This window comes from Rhamphochromis longiceps, linkage group LG5, assembly GCF_057381845.1.
Source record: "Rhamphochromis longiceps isolate RC_006_pf linkage group LG5, R_longiceps_female_GT1.1, whole genome shotgun sequence".
In the NCBI taxonomy this organism is placed as follows: domain Eukaryota; kingdom Metazoa; phylum Chordata; class Actinopteri; order Cichliformes; family Cichlidae; genus Rhamphochromis; species Rhamphochromis longiceps.
In genome coordinates, this window is record NC_140561.1 from 42,490,198 (window position 1) to 42,504,753 (window position 14,556).

The 14,556-nt window shown below is 45.6% G+C and overlaps 1 protein-coding gene across 1 annotated transcript; it reads left to right on the forward strand.

Annotated features, from left to right (window-relative positions):
* Positions 1-891: 891 nt before the first annotated feature.
* snrpb (small nuclear ribonucleoprotein polypeptides B and B1) lies at positions 892-7,486 on the forward strand. Its single transcript, XM_085407757.1, has 7 exons — positions 892-1,044; positions 4,511-4,662; positions 5,959-6,070; positions 6,155-6,307; positions 6,395-6,524; positions 7,124-7,255; positions 7,339-7,486. Exons 1-7 carry the CDS (start codon positions 1,042-1,044, stop codon positions 7,377-7,379), a joined length of 723 nt encoding a protein of 240 aa, XP_085263883.1. The 5' UTR covers positions 892-1,041; the 3' UTR covers positions 7,380-7,486.
* Positions 7,487-14,556: the final 7,070 nt, after the last annotated feature.

A 14,556-nucleotide genomic window follows, 5' to 3' on the forward strand; every position in this document is an offset into this window, starting at 1 on the left:
CTGAAATTGTTCTTTTATTTGTTTGTCTATGGTATGCAATTTTTTTGTAAGTACAACACCATTAATATGGTACTGTTTAATTCTATTTTGTATTGCACTGAGGTTTAAATCATCAGTTATTTATTTATTTATTTATATAGCACTTTAAAAACACACCTGGTAGACCAAAGTGCTGTACAATACTAATACGCACATAGTAATAAAACCAGACATAGCAATAAAATAAAAATAAAAAAGGTTTAAATAAAGGTTTGAATGGAAAAAAAGAACATAAAACAAAAAGAACATTTGTATTTTTACTCAGTTGTATATAGTATTTGTATTTGTATTCTATTTTTATCTTATTGTATATTTATTTTATTTTATTCTACTGTATATAGTATTTTATTTTATTCTATTCTGTACAGTTGTGTACTGTATTTATTCTTATTGTATTCTAATTTTTGCCTCATAACTTTTGCACTGTCCACTTCCTGCTGTGACAAAACAAATTTCCCACGTGTGGGACTAATAAAGGTTATCTTATCTTATCTTATCTTATCTTATTTAAAACTACAGCAGCCGAGCTGAGTGCCTTAGATCTCATAAATCAGGACGCACTGCTCTCCTTACATCAGTGCTGGCCCTGGGTTCACCTGGTATCAGACGGGTACCAAAATTTGCAGCAGTAAAATCATTTAGCTGATCTCAGACCAGCAGCCAGCTGTTTGGTGATTCAGTATCAAAGTGAAGCTGCTTCGCTGACTGCAGAAGATTTCTTTATTTTAATGACGTCAGAAAGCATGTACATGCAAACGATCCGTGAGCGGTGAACGTGAAACTTTATTTGAACTTGTTAACGTTAATTAACGTGATTAACAATTTCAGTCTTCGCGCAGGAACTTTTTGTTCCTCGCACAGGGGGAATCTTTTCGGCGTTGCCACAGTTTCCGGTCGGCTGTGCGTCATTTCCTGTAGTTCCTGTTAAAGGCGGCCTGACGGGATCTCCGCGGGTCAGAATTTTTTAATCCGGTGTGAATCAGAGCCATCGGAATCGCAAACATGGTGAGTACCGTTTCCGGCGATGGTTCGGGTCCCTGTCGCTGCGGACAGCGCGGTATCGTTTCAGTTACCGCTCATTTAACGGTTTACATCGGGGAGAGGGAACGTCGCACAGACGTCAGGGAGGCGGGGGGTGTTATTGATCAGACCCGGCTCTATCATCAATGCCGAGTTCGAGTCCACCTCGGGGCGTAACCGAGACCTGGGGTTCCGGGGGCAGAGTCCGGATTTTACCGGGACACTCTTCTGGTCTCCGTGCCGGTAGGCCTCATCTTCCCGAGCTGCTGGAGTGGCGCACACGATGAGCGAACTCGGTGGCAAACAGAGAGGCTAACGGCTAACAGGGTCGAGCTAACTTTATTGAAATAACTATATTTAACTTGTGCTACAGACAGGTCATAGGTCAGAGTGGTGCACTTTTATTGGGAAAGGGGCTTGCAGCATTGGGTGGCTGTAGCTTAAATAAAATGGTAAATGGCCTGTATTTATATAGCGCTTTACTAGTCCCTAAGGACCCCAAAGCGCTTTACATATCCAGTCATCCACCCATTCACACACACATTCACACACTGGTGATGGCAAGCTACATTGTAGGCACAGCCACCCTGGGGCGCACTGACAGGAACAAAGCAGGGCATGGGAAGGTTGCTGGTTCGATCCCTGCTGCTCCAGTCCAGCTCCATGAATAAAGACCATCTCTGAATCGAGGAGGAGGCCTAAGGTTACATCTTTCGCCATCTTACAATGCTGTGATTGCAGCCATTCCCCAACTCTCTGTAAATGGTACTCATGGCCATTGATCAGTGGGTTTTGGTTAGTGGTTGTTGATCAATGGTTATGAGAATTTGCATAATTATGATTAAGGAACTGAGCACTCAGCCCATTGTTCTCTCAGTGGGCTGGTTTCAGTCATGCAAACGTACTGTTTATAAGATTGAAACCTGCAGTCAGCTGAGACTGAAGAAGTCACTTGGATGAGTGATGAAACGTTTCTCCCACAAAACGCTACGTCCAGATGAACAGAATCAACTTTTGGAGACTCCATGAATAAAGTATTATCAATCAGCCTGCAGGTTAGATGGAAGACACTATCTAGAGTTCTACTGTTTTATTGATATGTGCTGACCCTTTATTATGAAAGCACCTGTGTGCTCTAACACCTTATCGACCCGTGCTGACACAGGTTACAGGTGAATTATTCTTCAGTTATGCATTGTAACTTAAGCCATAACCTGATGTGCACCTCCTGAGAAATGTAACTACACATTGGGTTGGCATAAACTTGGCGTGGAAGGTTGCGGTGTAGGAATAAAAGGAGTGTACAGTAACATCAGTTAGAACGTAGCATTCCCACAGAAGTTGAGCTTCAGTTTACTGTAGTCTCTGTTAGTTCAGCAGGGTTTTATTCTGAACCGGTGGGACAGTGACCACTTTCCTTCCTGTCCCGGTCACAGTTTGAGCTTTGTTTCTGTCATTGTCTAAGAAGCTTAGAAAGAAAAGCGCCTGGACTTCTTTAAGTTGCTTGAAGACGTTTCACCTCTCATCCGAGAAGCTTCTTCAGTTCTAGAGTCAAATGGTGGAGAGTCCCAGATTTAAACCCCGTGGGAGTTTCCCCCCCCCAAAGAGGGACTAATAATAAAAATAATGTACACTTTTTATTGATCCCCGTAGGGAAATTCTCTGCATTTAACCCATTCACTCAGTGAAGCAGTGGGCAGCCACCAGTGCAGCGCCCGGGGAGCAGCGTGTGGGGATGGTACCTTGCTCAAGGGTACCTCAGGGTAGCCGTTCAGGGGATTCGAACCCCTGACCTTCCGATCATGGGGCAACCGCTTATAGGGAAGCGCTGTATAAGGTTCCCGTTATTGATGTTTGGGTGGTTGACCGGAACGGATTTTCTCCTGTCACTTTCTCGTCATCCCTGACGTGCTCTCCGTTGCAGTGTTGCCAACTCCTCAGTAAGGAAAATCGCTATTGGTTGTCCTAGAAGTCGCTAAATGACGTCATCGCCTAATTTGCATAATTGGTCATGCTAATCTAATTGTAACCTATGTTGTTGGAGAGAGAAATAACATCGTGGAAGAGACATAAAGTGAGTAAAAAACGTCCTAAATGCATTTAGAGTTTATTTAGAACTACAAATTAAATTTCTTTTAGCAATTATTGGTTTTTTTAATGTCACAATTCCAACCCTGCTCCTTTACCCGGGCTTGGACCGGCAAAAGTGACCCGAAATAGGCACTCTGGTGGAATTACTTTGTGTGTGTGTGTTTATGAGTAGTTTTAAACCTTGTGATCCACAAAACAGCATAAGAGTAAAAGAAGAACTGACTGCGTTACAGCACCCGCTGCTTGTTGAAAGTAAAAGCGATAAGCGTTTTCACGTCTTTTTTAGCAACTTTTTTTCTAAAAAAAAAAAAAACTCGCTAAAGGGTCTGAAAACTCTCTAAATATAGCGACAAAGTCGCTAAGTTGGCAACACTGCTCCGTTGTTTTTTCCCTGCTAATTTTAGCATCACACGGCACAGCTTCTGTATCACGTGGTATAAGGCTCCGCCCTTGTCATTTGTTGAGCAGGAAGAGTGAGCGCTTGTTTTCATGCAGAGTACGTCCCGGATCAAAATGCGGTACAGTCGTCGTCTTTTTTCTTTTTTTTTAAATGGTTGTCATTTGGAAATGAGATCGCACATAAGTATGAATCGAGATTGCAATTTTCTAACGATTAATCGTGCAGCCCTACTGTTTGGTCTCTCCAATGTAGAGGTCTGGGCATTCCTCGCTGCACTGTACAGCATACACCACATTGTTAAGTTTGTGTTTTGGAGTTTTGTCTTTGGGACGAACCACTTTGTGTCTGAGTGTGTTTCTGGGTCTGAAATACACCGGGATGTCGTGCTTGGAGAAAACTCCTGAGTTTCTCTGATACACTGCCTCTTTCGCTTTTCTTTCCAAGCTCCTTAGACTACGATGACCTGAATGGCTGAGAACCTTCACAGACATATTTCTGTCATCAAAGGAAGTTGTTCTGTTAGGTCTGTCTTGTGGAGGTCCCCTCAGCTGCAGTTGCCTTGTAATGCCTTGTGCCTTGCGCTCATTGGCTGGTTTGGTTGCTCACCTCAAAGCTGTGAAGTTCAACTTGGGACCGCCCACTTTGTTTTTGTTTCTGGCTGAATGCCATTGGGCGTCTCATCACTGAAGCACGTTGCCCTTGAGGTGAAGACACGTAACCTCTGATATGCTGATGGGGAGCCCCTGGTTTCTGACCCCTTACCTGTCTTAGCTCTGAGAACTGGAGACTTTCCTGAGGAGTCTAAAAGAAGATGTTGATGATGGAACTGGCGTGTCTCTTTGATTGGTCAGATGCTGATAATATTGATGTTTTTGATGAGGGTATTGATAATGTAATGTGGTGGCTCCAATGGTCAGTCATGATGATGATGTAACACAGCCCCTCTTTCTGATTGGTCAGACTGTGGGGAAGAGCTCAAAGATGCTGCAGCACATCGACTTCAGGATGAGGTGCATCCTGCAGGATGGGCGGATCTTCATCGGCACCTTCAAGGCCTTTGACAAACACATGAACCTCATCCTGTGTGACTGCGACGAGTTCAGGAAGATCAAGTAAGTGATCTGGCTCCACCTATACACTGGATTAAGGGGTGGAGCTACAGGTGTTAAAAGTCACACAGAGAAAACCAATCGAACCAGAGGCTGCATGTCACTAGCCAGGGTTAACTCTGGGTTTTATAAGGTGTCTTCCACAGACAGCGATCCCTGTGAGTGTAATCTGATACAGTCACATAAGTGTCTGAGCTGAAGCAGCAGAAACTGGTGATTTTTGGCACAGAGCGGGAAAATAAACATTTCAATTACAGAGAATGATTTGTCTGAGCGTGCTCAGTGCTGTTCTTTGTTTCTAAGGTGATGGTTGCACATCAGACCGGGGTAGCTTTAAACTGTATCCATGGAAACATTAAAGCTTCCTGTCCACATCTTGATAGAGACAGAGTGCACACACCTGAACACCTTTTCAACCAATCACATTCATTCACCCTGATCTGATTTCATCTTTGCAACTGAACGACACAAGGGGTGTCCAAATTCATGGGCTGCATCCTCCTGAGGACGTCACAGCGACGCGACGTTTTTTGAAGGATGGGTCGGGTGTGTCCTTTGTGGCCCACCATATCCCAGAATTCATAGCGTGGCCCAGCCAATTGCAGTTTCCAACAATGGCGACCGCTACTAAGTTTTAATTTTACTCTTATTACTCTTTCTGGGTCACAAAATAAACTTTGAAGATATTTTCAGGCGAGAAAGTAGCTGTGTAAAATCAAATATCTGCTCGGTTTATCAAGACATCACATATTTGCAAAACTGCTCCAACGTTTTCGGAGACGTCTGCTACCCACCAGCTCGATGTGCCAGGCAAACTCCCGGCACATGGTTTTCAGATCACAGCCGTCTTTCGCTACTCAGGTCAAACATGATATATAAGTCACTTGGATAACTTGTTTTATTTGTTCCTGAGTAAATCAGTTTGGCTGAGATCAAAGTTATTAGATTTTAAATAAAACTTTAATAATCCCCCCGGTGGGTTCCTCCGGGGTTTTCACACAGCTGAATAAACATCAAACAGAAAACTGATTAAACAGACGTGTGAGACGGTTGAGAGTTTACTCCAGTGTCCTGTTATATTTCAGAAAGCAAGGAGCAGACGGCGAGGTTATTAAACTCCTGTGAGTCAGCAGTGACGCTAATGTGAAGGCTAGACCGCTCCATTTCACAGCCTCGCACTTCCGGCGTACCCGACCTTCTGAGGACCCGGCCCACGTAGACCGCGAAGGCCGGGTCCTCAGGAGGATGCAGCCCATGAATTTGTAACCACACCGTGACTAATTTCTGGGTGTTTTTCAGGCCAAAGAACTCGAAGCAGCCGGAGCGTGAGGAGAAACGTGTTCTGGGTCTGGTGCTGCTGAGGGGGGAGAACCTGGTCTCCATGACAGTGGAGGGCCCGCCCCCTAAGGACGTGAGTGGCCCCTGCGCGAGGAGCTTCGTGAAACTGTGTTTGTTTGTGTTGAATTAATTCTGACCTCTGACCCCTCTCCTACAGACGGGGATCGCTCGTGTCCCATTGGCAGGCGTGGCAGGAGGGCCAGGCGTGGGGCGGGCAGCAGGTCGCGGCGTTCCCGCTGGTGCTCCGATGCCTCAGGCACCAGCTGGCCTTGCGGGGCCGGTCAGAGGTGTGGGCGGACCATCGCAGCAGGTAAATATGGTGATGCCAGCTGGTCTCAGTGTGTGTGTGTGTGTGTCTGAGCACGCTCAGTGATGACAGTTTCCTGTGTTTGGGCAGGTGATGACGCCGCAGGGTCGAGGGACGGTTGCCGCCGCAGCAGCAGGCGCCAGCATCGCTGGGGCGCCGACCCAGTACCCACCTGGGCGAGGAGCCCCGCCCCCCATGGGCAGAGGAGCCCCACCTCCAGGTCAGTGATGTCACTGTAAGACAACTTGGCAACAAGACCAAGTTTGATGTGATGTTTCTTTAAAAACAAATAAAATCCCAAGAAGCTACAGGTGAGGCACCAGGTGCGTTCAGATTCCTCAGTCATGTGACCTGCATTCTCCTCATGGTGCTGCAGTGGTTCCTTTGTCACCTGTAGAGAAGGAGACCCTGGACCTGTAGTTTGTAGCGCTGACCATCAGAATATGACCTGCATAAACAAAATCACAGCAGAAGGAGAAATCAGTGGGAGGAGTCAGATGTGGGTTCGTTAGTCCGTACTCTAGGTTTCGTAGTTTAAACATGGCGGGCATGCAGCGTCAAGCTGAGGAGTCTGTTGGTGCGGTCGTTGCTCCTCTCCTTTTCTTCACCTGGAGACTGAGTGATCACCTGCCCAGGTGTGAGGCTTCTGCTCTGTGGCCCTCTGTGAGCACAAGGGGAGGAGCCTCTTAAACAAAGCGCTGCTCAGTGATCATGTGATCAGTGATCATCCTCTTCATTATCAAGAATCAGTTTACTCTCTTACAGGGTCAGCTGTTCCCTGATGATTGGTCCATTTTAATCTCTCCCCCCTCTCTGCAGGTATGATGGGACCGCCCCCTGGCATGCGACCACCGATGGGTCCTCCAATGGGCATGCCACCTGGTCCGGGTCGCGGCGCTCCAATGGGTATGCCCCCCCCAGGCATGAGGCCTCCTCCGCCGGGCATGAGAGGTAAGATTTCACTCTGGAAACACCCAATCGGATCACATCGTGGTATTTATCAGACCAATGTGACTTGTGCTCTGCTCTTTCAGGACCACCTCCTCCTGGGATGAGACCTCCCCCACGGCCCTGAAGAGGCTCCACCCCTTCACACACACCTGTTGTATAGATTTTTTTTTTTTCAACTTCTGGTTTGTGTTTTTTTTTTTTTTTTAAATAAAGTTTTTCAGTGTGATTCCACTTAGTTTGTGTAGTTTGTATGGTTATCACTTCAAGAAGCCAATCAGAGCCTAGGGGGTGTCAGCAGAAGGCGGAGCCTGTGGCGTCTGAGTGCACTGCAATCATCCCTTTTGCTCAGGAAGGGTTCTCACTGAGAGACGTGCTCCAAAGTATCTGCATGGCAGTGATAATCAGCTGTTCCAAACACTAAGGAAAGGAGCTTCAGTGCTTCCTTTAGATCAGCGGTGGGCAACTCCAGGCCCCGAGGGCCGGTGTCCCTGCAGGTTTTAGATGTGTCCTTGAACCAACACAGCTGATTTAAATGGCTAAATTAGCTCCTCAACATGTCCTGAAGTTCTCCAGAGGCCTGGTAATGAACTAATCATGGGATTCAGGTGTGTTGACCCAGGGTGAGATCTAAAACCTGCAGGACACTGGCCCTCGGGGCCTGGAATTGCCCACCCCTGCTTTAGATGAAAGTATTAATTCGGTCTCCAAAGTCAGTCCATGGCTGTGTCCCAATCCAGCGACCGCACACTTCGAGTACGCATTTTGAGACCTATTACGTCACAGCGACGACGGCTATTTGTACTCCAAATGCGCCGTCCATTTCCCCAAATTTGAAGTGTGGTCCAGTGTATACTTCCTGGTCCCATATATCCCACGATTCATAGCTGGGTGTGGATAATTTAGCCGAAAAATACGGCAGAAGCGGAGCGGCCGAAGAGTGAACTTTCAAAAGTAAGTACCAAACGGACTTTAACGTGTGTTTGAACGAGCTGACGGTTCACTCGTTAAGCTGAAAGAAAGATGCTTTAATCACAGCAGTCACACATGTGTCCACTGCACCATCTGGAACTCTTCTTGTTTACACTCGTAATAACACAAACACTAAATCCTGCTTCTCTGGTGCTGTTGTGTAGCAGTGTGTACACCTGAGACTGTCACCTGTCTGTCTGTCCTGCACACTCTCTCTGTTTCTTTCTCTCTGATTGTGGAATAAAAGTATGAACATGTGTTTATAAGTCACACTTGTGTTTGAATCCTGCAGCTTATCACACATTTGATTTCCATGTGTGACGACTGCAAGTGTCCAGAGTGAGGACAGACTGAGGGAGCCACTGCTGCACATCATCTGTGAGGCTTTGCAGCCCTGATGATCCACCAGGACAAACTCAGCAGTGTGTGAGGAAGAGGAGGAGGAAGAGCCAGCAGCAGCTGACAGATGGAGAGAATAGACAGACTGTTCCCTGTTTGTGAAGGACTGCTAGAAAAGTTTAACATAACTGTCTGTGCTGAATCAGTCTTATTAGGTAATGTTCAAATAATGTTATCATCCCAGTGTTTCCAGTGTGAGAGAAAGTACTCAGGGCCTTCAAGTTACACACTATGAAAGGCAGCAACAAGTTTAATGTTCAGAAACCTAAAGTCTGTATCAGCAGCAGAATGGAGCTAAAATAAATGTTGGTTTCAGTTCTATGAAGCTTTGAGTATTTTGGATCAGTAGCACTGCTGTGTTTGTTGCATCATATTGCTGTAACTGTTTATATGCTTTATATATTCTGAGCTAAGTTGATCTATAGTGTTACATCATATTCTATAAGGATGTTATGTGTTTGTAGACTTTCTGCCCAGTTTGACCCATTTAGCAGACGTCAGCCTGTTTAAGGCTCTGATATCTGTTCTGTGTGACTTACAGCAGTTATGACATGGTCTGATTTTCTCACCCAATAAAGGAATATTTCATATATCAGTCTACTCTTCATTCTATCAGACACAGTTATCACAGCTCGTACATTTGCTTTTTACACATATATGTAAACATTGAGACAAATTTAGTGATGCCAACATATTAAACGAACAATATTTGACTCATATATAACACATCTATATATACACTGTCACAGATACTCGTCTTTGAGTGAAGATTTAAGGTGATAGGAAATATAAATAACTGCAACTTGAATCTTTGACCCAGAGTTCAAGCTCTGCTGTAATAACTAATAATCTGACAATACTATAATATTGGCCATATTATATTTACATTACCACAGTGAGATGACTTTAGTCGCATGAACAACATCAGCTCATTGTTATTTACTAGCTAATCTTAAACGACTGTTCAGCACAGGAATGAAGCCCAACAACCATGTTTTTACTGTGGCCTCAGCCTCAACTAATCAAAGTGAGGTCATAAAAATGAATGAACAACAAAACACTTTTCTCCTTCATTTCTTTTTTTGACACTTTTTATTTGTTTAGGAACATTTTTATGCAACAAGATAAAAGAAAAAACAGAAACAGTATGAGGTCATGGGAAGATAACATACACCTGTACATACATCTGCACATCCACACATACATACGTCAACAAGTCTGCATTACTAATTCTATGCATCAAAGGGTGCTGCCACAAGCTGTAAAGTCCAGCCATTTTCTCCACCGTCTCCTTCCCAAATCTCCCTGCAGTCGCAGAGTGAAAGTCATACAGTCCATCAATTTGACGTCTTCCACTATAGAGGTAAAAAGTGTTACAGTGGGAGGATCTCTACAGAGCCAGCGTTTTGTTATGGCCTTCTTCGCAGAAGCCAAGAGAACTTTCAGAAGGTAAACATCATCTGCAACTAAATCGTCTGTAAAATATCCCAGATACAATGAGGTAAATGTACAAGACACGTGGAATCCCAACACCTCTGTAATTATCTTTATAACTTCCGTCCAGAAGGGTCGTATGAGTGGGCAGGACCAGAATATATGACCGTAATCAGCCACGACTTCCCCACAATTCCTCCAGCAAAACGCAGGTGTAGCACTGAATTTAGACTTCTGTTTAGGCGTTATGAAATAGTGTATAATGTTCTTCCAGCAGAAGTCCCGCCACATGTTGGAGTTAGTCGTGGTAAACTGTGTCTCCCAGATCCGTGCCCACCCATCTTCTGTAATCACAATGTCCATTTCTTTTTCCCATTTCTGCTTTATGTAAACCGTTGAGTGCCCTTTGAGCTTAGTCAGACATTTATACAGTTTACTTATCAAGGCTCTGTTACTCCCAGAGTCATAAGCATCAATGAAAATATTAACAATCGAGAAGTCTCCACGGACACAGCTCTTCAGTCTTTTGCCAATATAGTCACGGAGTTGCAAGTATCGAAAAAAGTCTTGTTTCCCGAGATCGTAAGTCTTGCATAGGGTATCAAAAGCCATAATTTTAGATTTTACAATAACCAAACACCCAGCAGTGATTCCATGCCACACCCATTGTTTAAATCTACTATCGTGGGAAGCAGGTAAAAAATCAGGGTCATACGCTGGCCACCTCAGAAGTTTTATCTCTTCCTGGAGTTGCGCCTGCTTGACCACTCCCCTCCATATTTTTAATGTAAAAGTGACCCAGTGGCTGGGCGTCAAGGTATCGTCCAAATCAGAAGCCGCGTGACCAAGTCTAGACTGGATTGGCGTGTCTGAGAGAGACATCTCAATCGTCTTCCACCTCGCACAAAAAGATGGATTACACCAACACACCAAGGACCTCAGCTGAGCAGATAAGTAGTAATTCCTTAATGAAGGTAGAGCCAAGCCCCCTTTGTCTTTCGGCAACTGCAAAGTAGAGAACTTCACCCGTGGTCTTTTGTTAAGCCAAATGAATCTCGAAATCTGCTTATTCCATTCCCTGAATTGCTTCTCTGGAATTTGAATAGGTAAAGCAAGAAAAAGATAGAGTAGTTTGGGGAGAATATTCATTTTAATTATCTGTATCCTGTTGCCAAGGTCGAGAGGGAGCAAGGCCCAAATGTTGAGATCGCTATATATTTCTCTATTAATACGACTGTAATTAATATCATACAGTTGTGTCAGATCTCTAGGCAGAAACACTCCCAAATATTTGATAGCAGTTGCCTCCCAATTAAACTTGAATTTTGCCAGTAGTGTCTGGTCCGGAGAAAAATTAAATGACAGAACTTGAGTTTTTTTGACATTAAGGACATACCCTGAATACAGGCCATATGTTTCCAACATCCCCATTAACACTGGTATACCTGAGCTGGGATCCGTGATTGTCACCAAGACATCATCTGCATATAGAATCAGAATCAGAATCAGAATCAGAATGGGTTTATTGCCAGATGTTGAGGTTTACAACATTAGGAAATTGCTGCGGTGCTTCAGTGCAGACAATAAGAATTAAAGTGCTATGTAGAAAGAAAGATATGTGCATGAGATATACATGAGATATATACATGAGAATAAGAATTATGAGTGCTACGTAGAAAGATATATACATGAGTGCAGGTGGTGATCAGTGCCGAACATGAAATGATGCAGTGACACAGCGTAGGGTCATGTGTTAGTGGCGGGGACAGTCATGTGGTTATTGTTCATGTGTCCAACAGCAGAGGGGAAGAAACTGTTCTTGTGGCGAGAGGTTCTGGTGCGAATGGACCGGAGCCTCCTGCCTGAGGGGAGCAGGTCAAACAGACTGTGTCCAGGGTGAGAAGGGTCAGCTGAGATCCGGGCTGCACGCCCCAGTGTCCTGGAGGTGTACAGGTCCTGCAGAGATGGGAGTCTGCAGCCAATCACCTTCTCAGCAGAGCGCACAACACGCTGCAGTCTCTGTTTGTCCCTGATAGTGGCTCCAGCGTACCACACGGTGATGGAGGAGGTGAGGATGGACTCGATGATTGCAGTGTAGAATTGCATCATCGTCCGTGTTGGCAGGTTGAATTTCTTCAGCTGCCTCAGGAAGTACATCCTCTGCTGGGCTTTCTTGATGACGGAGGTGATGGTGGGCTCCCACTTCAGGTCCTGGGTGATGGTGGTACCCAGGAAGCGGAATGAGTCCACAGAGGTGATGGGGGTGTCAGTCAGGATGATGGGGGGGAGTGGGGCTGTGTGCTTCCTGAAGTCCACAATAATCTCCACTGTCTTCTGGGCATTCAGCACCAGGTTGTTGTGGCTGCACCAAGACACCAGACGTTCAACCTCCCTCCTGTAGGCAGACTCGTCCCCGTCCGAGATGAGCCCAATAACGGTGGTGTCATCTGCAAACTTGATTAGCTTGACAGACTGGTGGGTGGAGGTGCAGCAGTTGGTGTACAGGGAGAAGAGCAGAGGAGAAAGAACACAGCCCTGAGGGGAGCCGGTGCTGATGGTCCGGGAGTCCGAGACATTCTTCCCCAGCCTCACGTGCTGCTTCCTGTCCGTCAGGAAGTCAGTGATCCACCGGCAGATGGGGTCAGACACATTCATCTGGGAAAGCTTGCCTCGGAGATGGTCTGGAAGGATGGTGTTGAAGGCAGAGCTGAAGTCCACAAACAGGATCCTAGCGTAGGTTCCTGGGGAGTCCAGATGCTGCAGGATGAAGTGTAGGGCCATGTTGATGGCGTCGTCTACAGACCTGTTGGCTCTATATGCAAACTGCAGGGGGTCCAGGAGGGGGGCCGTGAGGGTCTTGAGATGGGAGAGAACCAGGCGCTCAAATGACTTCATGACCACAGATGTCAGAGCCACGGGTCTGTAGTCATTTAGTCCAGTGATCCTAGGTTTCTTGGGGACAGGGATTATGGTAGAGGACTTGAAGCAGGCAGGCACATGACATGCCTGCAGTGAGGAGTTGAAGATGCCAGAAAACACTGGGGCCAGCTCGTTTGCACAGTGTCTGAGGGTGGCAGGAGACACGCCGTCTGGGCCGGGAGCTTTCCGAGCATTCAGACTCCTAAACTGCTTCCTCACATCTGCTTCATGAATATGCAGAGTTGTGGTCGGAGGAGGTGGTGTGAAATCCTCTTTTGTGTGGGGTGAGGGGGCGGGTGTTGCAGGTGAACAGTTTGAAGGTGGTGATGGCTCTATGGAGGGGGGAGAGGTGGGGGAATGAGTGTCCAAAGTGCCTCTATTGTTGGGGTCGTTGGAGGTGTGAAGGCTGCCTGATGGCTCGTCAAAACGGCAGTAGAAGTCGTTAAGGGTGTTGGCTAAGAGCAAGTCATCAGTGGAGTGGGGGGTTTTAGGCTTGTAGTTTGTAATATTCCTAAAACCTTTCCACACAGAGGCCGAGTCATTCTCTGAGATCTGCTGCTGCATCTTCTCAGAGTGCTGATGTTTGGCAATGTCCACTTCCTTAGTGAACCTGTACTTGGCCTCTCTGTAGCAGTCCCTGTCTCCGCTTCTGAACGCCTTACTCTTTTCCAGCCACAGCTTTTTGAGTTTAGGAGTAAACACACCTTGTACTCGTCCCCTCCTATTACAATCCCTTTCAACGATGTTTCCTGACGTATAGCCTGGGCTAGAGGTTCGATAAACAAGTTGAAGAGGAAGGGGCTTGCTGGACACCCCTGTCTACATCCTCGTTCTAAAAAAATAGTATCGGAGAGGCTACCGTTAATTTTTATTCTGGCAGTAGGGAGAGAATAAAGAGCTTGGAAACATCTTATAAACTCGCTACAGAAACCAAATCTTTTCATCACTAAGAAGAGGAAGTCCCAATTCACTGAATCATATGCTTTTTCAGCATCTAAGCTAAGAATAACTGAGCTTGTTTTCTTATTATTAATGTGTTCGATGATGTGTAAAGCTCGTCTAATATTATCGTGGGTTTGTCTATTTTTCAAGAAACCCGTTTGGTCTTCATCAATCAAAGAAGGCATTACAGCATCCATTCTTCGCACCAAAATAGTTGTGTATAGTTTATAGTCTGAGTTCAGGACACTTATAGGCCTATAAGATTTGCAGTTTAGTCTATCCTGTCCCCCCTTTGGCAAAACCGATATGAAGGCCTCCTTCCAAGAGGGAGGTACCAGACCTCCTTTCAAAATGTAGTTAAAACTAGTTTCCAACAGGGGAAGAAGGCTTTCCCTCATGGTTTTGTACCATTCGGCAGGGAGCCCGTCGGTACCTGGTGATTTATTGGATTTAAGGCTGGAGATAGCTTTAATTATTTCTTCCCGAGATATTAAGGACGTTAACTTATTATTTGCCTCTCGACCAATCGTAGGCAGGTCTAAGGAATTCAAAAAGTCAGTCATCTTATTTACATCACCCTGAGTAGATTGACTATATAAGGATTTGTAATACTTTTCAAACGCTTTTTGAATTTTATC